The sequence below is a fragment of the Heterodontus francisci genome, chromosome 4 (assembly GCF_036365525.1).
Source record: "Heterodontus francisci isolate sHetFra1 chromosome 4, sHetFra1.hap1, whole genome shotgun sequence".
Taxonomy (NCBI): Eukaryota; Metazoa; Chordata; class Chondrichthyes; order Heterodontiformes; family Heterodontidae; genus Heterodontus; species Heterodontus francisci.
In genome coordinates, this window is record NC_090374.1 from 16,019,095 (window position 1) to 16,032,509 (window position 13,415).

Here is a 13,415-nt window from a genome sequence, read left to right on the forward strand (position 1 = left end):
CACTGGAAACTCGAGTGTGCGTTCTCAATGATTTTATTAGCATTAATTTGAATGGATGAAAAGTTTGCAGAGAATATTCCTGATCTACAATCCTGCCCCAGCAACATGAATTTGTAAAGTTGTCCCCTAAATTGGGCACTTTCCTCCATTGCCACAATTATTTTTAATTAATCACAGAATCACAGAATTGTTGCAGCACAGAATGAGGTCATTCGGTTTATCGTATTTGCAGTGGCTCTTCAAATAAGCAATTCACTGACTGGCATTCCTCCGCCCTCTCCCCGTAACCCTGCACATTCTTCCTTTTCATGTAACAGTCTAATTCCCTTTTGAATGCTTCAATTGAACCTGCCTCCACCACACTTTCAGGCAGTGCATTCCCGACCTTAACCACTCACTGGGCTGGGTGAAAAAGTTTTTCCTCATGTCACTTTTGCTTATTTTACCAATTACTTTAAATCTGTGCCCTCTCGTTCTTGATCCTTTCATGAGTGGGAACAGTTTCTCTCTATCTACTCTGTCCAGATGCCTCATGATTTTGAATACCTCTATCAAATCACCTCTCAGCCTTCTCTTCTCCAAGGAAAACAGTCCTAACTTCTCCAATCGATCATCATAACTGAAATATCTCATCCCTGAAACCACTCTCGTGAATCTTTTCTGTACTCTCTCCAATGCCCTCACGTCTTTCCTAATGTGCGGTGCCCAGGACTGGACGCAATACTCCAGCTGAGGCCGAACTAGTAGAACATAGAACATAGAACATTACAGCGCAGTACAGGCCCTTCAGCCCTCGATGTTGCGCCGACCTGTGAAACCATCTGACCTACACTATTCCATTTTCATCCATATGTCTATCCAATGACCACTTAAATGCCCTTAAAGTTGGCAAGTCTACTACTGTTGCAGGCAGGGCGTTCCACGCCCCTACTACTCTCTGTGTAAAGAAACTACCTCTGACATCTGTCCTATATCTATCACCCCTCAACTTAAAGCTATGTCCCCTCGTGTTTGCCATCACCATCCGAGGAAAAAGGCTCTCACTATCCACCCTGTCCAACCCTCTGATTATCTTATATGTCTCTATTAAGTCACCTCTTCTCCTCCTTCTCTCTAACGAAAACAACCTCAAGTCCCTCAGCCTTTCCTCGTAAGACCTTCCCTCCATACCAGGCAACATCCTAGTAAATCTCCTCTGCACCTTTTCCAAAGCTTCCACATCCTTCCTATAATGCGGTGACCAGAACTGCACGCAATACTCCAGGTGCGGCCGCACCAGAGTTCTGTACAGCTGCAGCATGACCTCGTGGCTCCTAAACTCGATCCCCCTACTAATAAAAGCTAACACACCATATGCCTTCTTAACAGCTCTATTAACCTGGGTGGCAACTTTCAGGGATTTATGTACCTGGACACCAAGATCTCTCTGCTCATCTACACTACCAAGAATCTTCCCATTAGCCCAGTATTCTGCAATCCTGTTACTCCTTCTGAAGTGAATCACCTCACACTTTTCCGCATTAAACTCCATTTGCCATCTCTCAGCCCAGCTCTGCAGCCTATCTATGTCCCTCTGTAACCTACAACATCCTTCGGCACTATCCACAACTCCACCGACCTTCGTGTCATCCGCAAATTTACTAACCCACCCTTCTACACCCTCATCCAGGTCATTTATAAAAATGACAAACAGCAGTGGCCCCAAAACAGATCCTTGCGGTACACCACTAGAAACTATACTCCAGGATGAACATTTACCATCAACCACCACCTTCTTCTTTCAGCCAGCCAATTTCTGATCCAAAGCACTAATTCACCTTCAATCCCATACTTCTGTATTTTCTGCAATAGCCTACCGTGGGGAACTTTATCAAACGCCTTACTGAAATCCATACAGACCACATCCACGGCTTTACCCTCATCCACCTGTTTGGTCACCTTGTCAAAAAACTCAATAAGGTTTGTGAGGCACGACCTACCCTTCACAAAACCGTGCTGACTATCTCTAATGAACTTATTCTTTTCAAGATGATTATAAATCCTATCTCTTATAATCTTTTCCAACATTTTACCCACAACCGAAGTAAGGCTCACAGGTCTATAATTACCAGGGCTGTCTCTACTCCCCTTCTTGAACAAGGGGACAACATTTGCTATCCTCCAGTCTTCCGGCACTATTCCTGTCGACAATGACGACATAAAAATCAAGGACAAAGGCTCTGCAATCTCCTCTCTGGCTTCCCAGAGAATCCTAGGATAAATCCCATCTGGCCCAGGGGACTTATCTATTTTCACACTTTCCAAAATTGCTAACACCTCCTCCTTGTGAACCTCAATCCCATCTAGCCTAGTAGTCTGAATCTCAGTATTCTCCTCGACAACATTTTCTTTCTCCACTGTAAATACTGACGAAAAATATTCATTTAACACTTCCCCTATCTCTTCCGATTCCACACACAACTTCCCACTACTATCCTTGATTGGCCCTAACCTATCTCTAGTCATTCTTTTATTCCTGATATACCTATAGAAAGCCTTAGGGTTTTCTTTAATCCTATCCGCCAATGACTTCTCGTGTCCTCTCCTTGCTCTTATCTCTCCCTTTAGATCCTTCCTGGCTAGTTTGTAACTCTCAAGCACCCTAACTGAGCCTTCACGTCTCATCCTAACATAAGCCTTCTTCTTCCTCTTGACAAGCTCTTCAACCTCTTCAGTAAAGCACGGCTCCCTCGCTCGACAACTTCCTCCCTGCCTGACAGGTACATACTTATCAAGGACACGCAGTAGCTGCTCCTTGAATAAGCTCCACATTTCGATTGTCCCCATCCCCTGCAGTTTCCTTCCCCATCCTACGCATCCTAAATCTTGCCTAATCGCATCATAATTTCCTTTCCCCCAGCTATAATTCTTGCCCTGCTGTATATGCCTGTCCCTGCCCATCGCTAAGGTAAACCTAACCGAATTGTGATCACTATCACCAAAGTGCTCACCAACTTCTAAATCTAACACCTGGCCGGGTTCATTACCCAGTACCAAATCCAATGTGGCATCGCCCCTGGTTGGCTTGTCTACATACTGTGTCTTATACAAGTTCAATATAACCTCCTTGTTCTTAGTCATAGAGAGATACAGCACTGAAACAGGCCCTTCGGCCCACCGAGTCTGTGCTGACCAACAACCACCCATTTATACTAATCTTACATTAATCCCATATTCCCTACCATGCCCCCACAATTCTCCTACCACCTACCTACCTACCTACACTAAGGGCAATTTACAATGGCCAATTTACCATTCAACCTGCAAGTCTTTGGCTGTGGGAGGAAACCGGAGCACCCAGCAGAAACCCATGCGGTCACAGGGAGAACTTGCAAACTCCGCACAGGCAGTACCCAGAACCGAACCCGGGTCGCTTGAGCTATGAGGCTGCGGTGCTAACCGCTGCGCCACTGTGTCACCCCCTTGTACTCTATGCCCCTATTAATAAAGCCCAGGTTAGTGTATGCTTTATTAACCGCACTCTCAACCTGTCCTGCCACCTTCAATGACTTATGCACATATACACCCGGGTCCCTCTGCTCCTGCACCCCCTTTAGAATTGTACCCTTTATTTTATCTTGTCACTTCATGTTTTTCCTACCAAAATGTAACACATTTCTCTGTATTGAACTTCATCTGCAACCTGTCCGGCCATTCCACCAAATTGTTTATGTCCTTTTGAAGTTCTACACTATCCTCTTCACAGTTCACAATTTTCCAAGTTTCGTATCATCTGCAAACTTTGAAATTGTGCCCTGTGCACCAAGGTCTAGGTCATATATATCCAAAAAATAAGGTAAGTTCCTACATGGAGAGTCAAATGGAACTGTAAACGCAACTGGCAAAATGTTTTATTTGATACAGATTCATATGGCAATAATGATCGAAATAACATTCTACAAAAATGTTACTGATGATTGACCTGCTACACCAGAGCAAATATAGACCTGTTAAGGCACAAGCGAATAATGCAAGGCTGGATTGCATCTATTTTAACGCAAGGAGTCTTACAAGTAAGGTAGATGAATTGAGGGTGTTGATTAACACATGGGAATATGATATTATTGCTATCACAGAGACATGGTTGAAGGAAGGGCAAGACTGGCAGCTCAATATTCCAGGGTATAGAATCTTCAGGCGTGACAGGTTTGGGGGGCGGATGCGGGGGTGGTGTAAAAGAGGAGGTGGCATTGCACTGTTGATCAAGGAGTCAATTACTGCAGTAAATAAAAGTACTGAATTGGGGGAAGGCTGATTTCAATATGATAAAACAGGATCTGGCCAAAGTGGACTGGGAGCAGCTACTGGTAGGAAAGTCTACATCAGACCAGTGGGAGTCATTCAAAAGGAAATAGTGAGAGTTTAGGGCCAACATGTTTCCGTAAAAGTGAAGGGTAGGATCAACAGGTCCAGAAAACCCTGGATGTCAAGGGATATAGAGGATTGGATCAGGAAAAAAAAGGAGCCTTATGGCGGATTCAGAGTGCTGAAAACAGCGGAGGCACTAGAGGAGTATAGAAAGTGTATGGGGGTACTTAAAAAAGTAATTAGGAGAGTGAAGAGGGGGCATGAAAAACACTGGCGGGCAAGATAAAGGAAAATCCCAAGGTATTTTATAAGTATATTCAGGGCAAGAGGACAACCAGGGAAAGAGTAGGGCCCATTAAGGACCAAAATAGCAATCTGTGTGTGGACCGGAGGACATAGGTGAGGTTATAAATGACTACTTTTCATCTGTGTTCTCTATGGAGAAGGACAATGTAGGTGTAGAGATAAGGCAGGGGGATTGTGATATACTTGAACAAATTAGCATTGAATGAGAAGGGGTATTAGCGGTTTTAGCAGGCTTAAAAGTGGATACATTCACAGGCCCAGATGAGATGTGTCCCAGGCTGTTATGTGAGGCAAGGGAGGAGATAGCAGGGGCTCTGACACAAATTTTCAAATCCTCTCTGTTCACAGGAGAGATGCTAGAGGACTGGAGGACAGCAAATGTGGTACCATTATTCAAGAAGGGTAGCAGGGATAAACCAGGTAATTACAGGTCAGTGAGTCTAACATCAGTCGTAGGGAAACTATTGGAAAAAATTCTGAGGGACAGGATTAATCACATGGAGAGGCAGGGATTAATCAGGGATAGTCAGCATGGTTTTGTCAGGGGGACATCATGTCTAACAAATTTGATTGAATTTTTCGAGGAGGTGACTAGATGTGTAGATGAGGGTAAAGCAGTTGATGTAGTCTACCTGGACTACAGTAAGGCTTTTGATAAGGTCCCGCATGGAGATTGTTCAAGAAGGTAAGATCCCATGGGATCCAGGGCAATTTGGCAAATTGGATCCAAAATTGGCTTAAGTGGCAGGAGGCAGAGGGTGATGGTCGAGGACTGTTTTTGCGATTGGAAGCCTGTGACCAGTCGAGTGCCACAGGTTTCGGTGCTGGGATCCTTGCTGTTTGTAGTGTACATTAATGATTTAGACATGAATATAGGGGGGCATGATCAGTAAGTTCACAGATGACACGAAAATTGGTGGCGTCATATATAGTGAGGAGGAAAGCCTTAGATTACAGGATGATATAGATGGGCTGGTAAAATGGGCAGAGCAGTGGCAAATGGAATTTAATCCTGAGAAGTGTGAGGTGATGCATTTTGGGAGAACTAACAAGGCAAGGGAATATACAATGAATGGTCGGACCCTAGGAAGTACAGAGGGTCAGAGGGACCTTGGTGTATTTGTCCATAGATCACTGAAGGCAGCAGCACAGGTAGATAAGGTGGTTAGGAAGGCATATGGGATACTTGCTTTTATTAGTCGAGGCATAAAATATAAGAGCAGGGAGGTTATGTTAGAGCTGTATAAAATGCTAGTTAGGCCACAGCTGGAGTATTGTGTACAGTTCTGGGCAACACGCTATAGGAAGGATGTGATTGCATTGGAGAGGGTGCAGAGGAGATTCACCAGGATGTTGCCTGGGCTGGAGCATTTCAGCTAAGAAGAGAGATGGGATAGGCTAGGGTTGTTTTCCTTAGAGCAGAGAAGGCTGAGAGGGGACTCAATTGAGGTATACAAAATTATGAGGGGCATAGAACGGTAGATAGGAAGAAACTTTTTCCCTTAGCAGAGGTGTCAATAACCAGGGGGCATAGATTTAAGGTAAGGGGCTGGAGGTTTAGAGGGGATTTGAGCAAATTTTCTTTCACCCAGTGGATGGTTGGAATCTGGAACGCACTGCCTGAAGGGGTGTTAGAGGCAGGAACCCTCACAACATTTAAGAAGTATTTAGATGAGCACTTGAAATGCCATAGCATACAAGGCTACGGGCCAAGTGCTGGAAAATGGGATTAGAATAGATAGGCTTGATGGCCGGCGTGGACACGGTGGGCTGAAGGGCCTGTTTCTGTGCTGTATAACTCTATGACTGTGACCAGGTTTATAACACTGTGAGGTTTTTAGTAAAATTACAGCTACTTAACAGACTTCTTCAGCACCACCTCCCAAACCCGTGACCTCTACCACCAGGAAGAACAAGGACAGTGGATGCATGGGAACACCACCACCTGAAAGTGCCCCTCCAAGTCACATACCATCCTGACTTGGAACTATATCGCTGTTCCTTCACTGTCGCTGGGTCAAAATCCTGGAACTCCCTTCCTAATGGCACTGTGGGTGTACCTACCCCACATGGACTGCAGCGATTCAGGAAAGCAGCTCACCACCACCTTAGATCATAGCAAGGTTACGACACAGAAAGAGGCCACTTGGCCCATCGTGTCTGTGCCAGCCGAAACTGATCCACCTATTCTAATCCCACCTTCCAGCATTTGGTCCGTAGCCCTGCACTTGAGGTGCATATCCAGAATCCTTTTGAATGAGTTGAGGCTCTCTGCCTCAACTATCCTTTCAGGCAGTGAGTTCCAGACCACGACCACCCTCTGGGTGAAAAGATTTTTCCTCATCTCTCCTCTAATCTTTCTACTTTCTCAAGGGCAATTAGGGATAGGCAATAAATGCTGGCCTTTAAAGAATAAAAAAAATGGATTTTTTTAAATTACTGCTCACCATTATAATCTGATCAAAAATCATTTAAAATAAGTAGGTAATTATTTTAGGAGTGGGGAAGAATAGAAAATATAAAGATTTCAAAAATGCCCGAGATCCTAGCAGTTAAGTCAGGATTATGCCCTTCCATTCCCCCGCTGCACTGACTCCCTGTCTGTGGGGTCCGTGTGAGTGCACCTTGTTTGCATGGGATTGGCGGGCCTCTATGCCAATATTGACACATCTTTGGTGCCCACTAGCTATCTGAAGGAGGGGTGGGGTGCCCAGAGACCCCATGTGGTAGCCACTCCGCACCAGCCGTCTTAAGGACTCTTACAAAGTGAACCGTACTCCCTTTTCTAAATACTCAATCAGCCACACGTGTTCCATTCTGTGCTCGCTGCCAACAACAGGTTAGCCAGTCGTTCAAAGAAAACAATCTGTATATTCAATCACCCATTTAATGTCCAAGACACTAACACATTCCTACAACAGGAATTAAAAAGAGTGATTAACATACAAATGCAAATTTAACTAAATCATCTTTTTTAAAGCCCCTCTATGAATCACAAAGCCTTTAGGCAGACTCATTTAATGCTAGTTTCTTATATTTGGCATTAGAATTTTTCAATATTTGATCTTGCAAAAATGAATTTATTATAAACTTTAACATACTGACAATTTAGAAGTAAACATTTGATGGTTCACTCAAAAGAGGCTGTTCCCCCTGGCTGGAGGGTCTAGAACTAGTGGTCATAGTCCCAGGAAAAGGAGTCAGCCATGTAGGACTGAGAGGAGGAGATATTTCTTCACTCAGAGGGTTGCAGTCCTCTGGAATTCTGTATCGTAGAAGGTGATGGATCTCAGTCATTGAGTATATTCAAAATCGAGATCAATAGACTTTTGGCCACTAAGGGAATCAAGGTTTAAGGGGAGAGGGCGTGAAAGAGGAGTTGATGTAGAAAATCAGCCATGATCCAACTGAATACCAGAACAGGTTCAAGGGGCCCTTTCACTGACTCCTGCTCCTTTTTCTCATGTTCTTATGTACAACAACTTGTATTTATGTAGTACCTTTAGCAAGGCATCCCAAGGTACTTCTCAGGAGCATAACCAATCAAAATTTGGCATTGAGCACATAAGGAGATATTAGGGCAGATGACCAAAAGCTTGGTCGAAGAGGTAGGGTTTAAGAAGCGTCTTCAAGAAGGGAAGAGAGGTACAGAGGCAGAGAGGTGTAGGGAGGGAATTCCAGAGTTTAGGGCCTCAGCAGCTGAAGGCATGGCCGCCAATGGTGGAGCGATTAAAATTGGGGATACTCAAGAGGCCAGAATTGGAGGATGCAGATTTCTTGGAGGGTACTAGAGAGGGTACAAAAGAGATTTCGGAGAATGTTGCCAGGAATGGAGAATTTTAGCTATGAGTAAAGATTGAATAGGCTGGGCTTGTTTTGTTTGGAAAAGAGAGGGCTGAGCAGAGATTTAAATGGGGTTTATAAAATTATGAGTGGCCTAAACAGAGTGGATAGGAAGGACTGTTATCAGAGAGGTCAATAACCAAGGGACAGAGATGTAAAGTAATAGGTGGAAAGATTAGAGGGGAGTTGAAGAGAATTGCTTTCACCCAGAGGGTGGTGGGGGTCTGGAACTGGAACTGAAAGGGTGGCAGATGCAGAAACCCTCATCACATTTTAAAAAAAACACTCGGATATGCACTTGAAGAGCCATAACCTTACAGGGCGATGGACACAGAGTTGGAAGGTGGGATTAGACGGGATAGTTCTTTTTTGGCTGGCACAGACACAATGGGCCAAATGGCCTCCTTCTGCATCATAAATCTTCCTTTATTTTTAAGTTTCTATGGTTGTAGGGCTGGAGGAGATATGGAGGAAGGAGGCTATGGAGGATTTGAAAACAAGGAAGAGAATTTTAAAATCAAGTCATTTCTCGACTGGGAGTCACTGTAGTTCAGAGTGGGTGGGTGGGGGGGGGGGGGTGAACAGGAATTGGCATGAATATTGTATCTTTTTCTTAATCATCATTGAAGTCCCATTATTTCTGTTTTTTGTCCTATACATGTCTGCAGTGTTGCAACGAGTCTTTAGCTCAATCGTAGCTAGCATTCCTGTCTGAGTCAGAAGCTTATGGGTTGGAGTCGCAGTCCAAACAGCCCAGCAAGCAGCAGATGAGGCTCTGGCCTCTGACAACTGAGTTGACATCCAGTGAGGTACTCGTATCCGATGGCAGCAGACTGGCTCCCCTCTCTTCCCTCAATGTGAAGGAGACGAGAGCTCCGGTCTCTGAATGCTGGGTTGACATCCAGCAGGGTGCATGTGCCCAGTGAGGGTAGAGTGTCAACCCCCACCACTACCCATCCTCACTCCCACACCAATCCCATCTAACCGTTCCTACTGGTACGGATTCTGAGTCAGGTAAATTACCTATCTACATAAAAACAAGAGTCTTTGTTACAGAAACAACCCACAGTATAATCTTATGGATGTAAAAGACAGTGGAAGAAATTACTCATGCGCTGATAGGCACAGAAGATAAAGAGGAAGATATCAGTCCGGGAAGATGGCTGTATGCCATAGATCAGCACTCACTATCTAAACACCACTGACAATTAAACAGCAGGAAGAGACAGAACCAGTGAAAGATGTTAAAGTTGTCGTTGGCGAGAGTTAATGGCCAATTGAATCTGCTGCTAATGACGTAATGCAACCTGACGTTGGTGTTTACCTGTGTTTCAGATGTGAGGGCCTCGCTTACACTGAGGAGAGCTTTGTGTGGTATTCCCACAATTCTACTTCCTTGAATAAACAAGAAGAAACATCATTAAATCTCAGATCATGTGCAATTGCCATCTTTTTATTCAGGCATTTCACACAGTTAACAGAAAACCTCTAGAAAACTACAGATCATACCCCACCGTGTGGCTGTTTCTACTCTTTACAGGCTATGTCCAGAGCATGCTTAATGGAATTTTCCATTTTCTTTTATTATTTCAAGTAATAGCTATATTTTTGCAGATACGTTAGACCCTGCATTGGAAAGGGAATTGAAAATATTTGGTAAATATATAAGTGGGAAACCAGAAGCTACTGTTGGAAGTCAGAAATGGAATTTAAATATAGTAATCAGTGAAAGACTTCAAAACAAGAACTATACAAGTTAAAAGACTTGCCGAGTACTTCATTTGTATTTTAAAAAGGCCCAAACAACTCCACCCCCGCCCCCTTCTCAGTGCAAACAGTGATGAGCAATAAATGCAACTTTGCCAATGGATGCCCAAACATGGAAAACAAATTGATTACATTCTGAGCACAGCGATGTTCTTAACAAATAGTTAAACTTACAATAGGGAAGAACTTCATAAAACATACAATTACCCCTGGCTTCTAAACACAGGTTTCATTATTGTGCTGTTGTTTCTTATCCTTCCTTAGGCTCTCTCTCTTCCTCCAGCTCTCACGCTATTTCCCAGCAGCCAACTACCCACCCGATTCTGCCTCTACTATTCTTCCATTGCTTACATAATGTCTTCTAAATTCTCGATGTGTGACAGCTCCATCCGTCAGTGTGACAGTGTCTTCCCTCAGTGTCAGTGTCTCCCCTCAGAGTGACAGTGTCTTCCCTCAGAGTGACAGTGTCTCCCCTCAGAGTGACAGTGTCATCCCTCAGAGTGACAGTGTCTCCCCTCAGAGTGACAGTGTCTCCCCTCAGTGTGACAGCTCCTTCCCTCAGAGCGACAGTGTCTCCCCTCAGTCTCATTCCAGAAAGTTCTTGAGCACTAATCCAGCTAACACTCCAGTGCTCTACTGAGGAAGCGTGCTGTGTCGGGAATGCTGTCTTTTGGATGTGACGTTAAACGGAGACCGTGTCTGACCTCTTAGGTAGATGTCAAAGATCCCATGACCCCATCCGAAGAACAGCAGGGGAGCTTTCCCCGGTGTCCTGTCCAACATCACTAAAACAAAAATAATCCGCTCCTAATCACATTACAGTCTGTGGTTTCTGATGAAGGATCATCGACCTGAAACGATCACTCGGTTTCTCTCTCCATAGATGCTGCCAGACCTGCTGAGTATTTCCAGCACTTTCACTGTATGTGGGACCTTGCCAACAGCCCTACTTTTGATCTTACGATGGAGCAAAAGTCACTGATGAAGCAACTGAAGATAGTTGAAGATGGTTCAGTTGCTGAAAGCAGTCGAATAGCTGATCCACACAGAACATACTTAGCAAATTCAAGCATGGGATGAAGATAAGATTATAACAGTGTACAGTCAATTCTCTGAGCAGCACCAGCTGCGAGCACAGGTAGTCATTGAGAGCACAAGGTGAAGACAGGCTTTCAGATTCACCAATGCCATCATTTTTAAAAATATCTTTCTTCAATTAGAGAGACTGCCATTGCTCCCCTCATTAACTTTAACTATTGCTGCTACCAACATAATAATCTAGCATGAAACCATTTCTGAGCTAAATCTGAGGGAGAAGTGGAAAAAAATCGGTGTTGCAACACTCAGACAGGATGAGGAGATAAAAAGACTTGCATTTATATAGTGCCTTTCACCATCAACAGATGTCCCAATTTGGCCGAATTTGGCCTAACCATCAGCCTCAAGAAAACGAACATCATGGGACAGGACGTCACAAATGCCCCATCCATAAATATCGGCGACCACGCTCTGGAAGTGGTTCAAGAGTTCACCTACCTAGGCTCAACTATCACCAGTAACCTGTCTCTAGATGCAGAAATCAACAAGCGCATGGGAAAGGCTTCCACTGCTATGTCCAGATGGACAAGAGAGTGTGGGAAAATGGTGCACTGACACGGAATACAAAAGTCCGAGTGTATCAAGCCTGTGTCCTCAGTACCTTGCTCTACGGCAGTGAGGCCTGGACAACATACGTCAGCCAAGAGCGACGTCTCAATTCATTCCATCTTCGCTGCCTTCGGAGAATCCTTGGCATCAGGTGGCAGGACCGTATCTCCAACACTGAAGTCCTCGAGGCAGCCAATATCACCAGCATATACACTCTACTAAGCCAACGGTGCCTGAGATGGCTTGGCCATGTGAGCCGCATGGAAGATGGCAGAATCCCCAAGGACACATTGTACAGCGAGCTCGTCACTGGTATCAGACCCTCCGGCCGTCCTTGTCTCTGCTTTAAAGACATCTGGAAACGCGTCATGAAGTCCCGTGACATTGACCACAAGTCGTGGGAGTCAGTTGCCAGCCATCGCCAGAGCTGGCGGGCAACCATAAAGGCGGGGCTAAAGTGTGGTGAGTCGAAGAGACTTAGCAGTTGGCAGGAAAAAAGACAGAAGCGCAAGGGGAGAGCCAACTGCGTAACAGCCCTGACAACCAATTTTATCTGCAGCACCTGTGGAAGAGTCTGCCACTCTAGAATTGTCCTTTATAGCCACTCCAGGCGCTGCTTCACAAACCACTGACCACCTCCAGGCGTGTATCCATTGTCTCTCAAGACAATGATGAAGAAGATGAGATGTCCCAAAGTTCTGTACTGCTAATGAAGTACTTTTGAAGTGTTGTCACTATTGTAATGTAGGAATCATGGCAGCCAATTTATACACAGCAAGCTCCCACAGACAGCAACATATTAATGACCACATAATGCGTTTTTGTGATAGTAATTGAGCGATAATTATTGGCCAGGACACTGGGAAGAACTCCCCTGCTATTCTTTGAAATAGTGGCCATGGGATCTTTTACATTCACCTGAGACGGCTGATGGGGCCTCAGTTAAATGTCTCATTTGAAAGACAGCATCTCCAACAGTGCAGCTCTTCCTCAGTACTGTACTGGAGAGTCAGCCTAGATTTTTGTGCTCAAGTCCTTCAGTAGGACTTAAAGCCTATGTGAAGTTCAATAGTAATTTGGATTATAGAGGGTCGGGGTTCTGCTTTTCACCAATTGTCTGGGGCTGGGACTAGCCCACCACAAACTCTATTACCGACTGCCAAGGTGGCTTGCCTTCTCACAAGCTTGACGGCCTACCCCCTCAAAATACATGACGGCCCCTTATATCTGGTGTTCCCCCCACTACAGTCCAACATTGTTTGCCAGTTCCTCCTGGAGAAATATTAACAACGTTAGATGAAGACAGCATAGCACCCAAGCACTAGAAAGAGTCTGTGACCAGAGTGGCTGGGGATGTTAGGGACTGCCTGCAAGAAGGCTTTGTGAAGGAAGTTCTGGAGGGAAGAGTTGGAGAACCATTGGATCATGGTGCATGATGAATGACGATGTGATTTCACTTAAGAACTGAAAATGATCACCCTGGAGGCATGGGGGTTCCATGGGAC

At 44.8% G+C, this 13,415-nt stretch overlaps 1 protein-coding gene across 11 annotated transcripts in view; it reads right to left on the bottom strand.

The window, feature by feature from the left end:
* Nucleotides 1-13,415, bottom strand: part of poln (polymerase (DNA directed) nu) — a 549,154-nt gene that overhangs the window by 449,909 nt on the left and 85,830 nt on the right. For all 11 annotated transcript variants that reach the window (XM_068029211.1, XM_068029206.1, XM_068029207.1 and 8 more), the window contains one exon: nt 9,821-9,891. In XM_068029211.1, the coding sequence (XP_067885312.1) occupies nt 9,821-9,891 (71 nt within the window). The remainder of the gene's footprint in view (nt 1-9,820; nt 9,892-13,415) is intronic.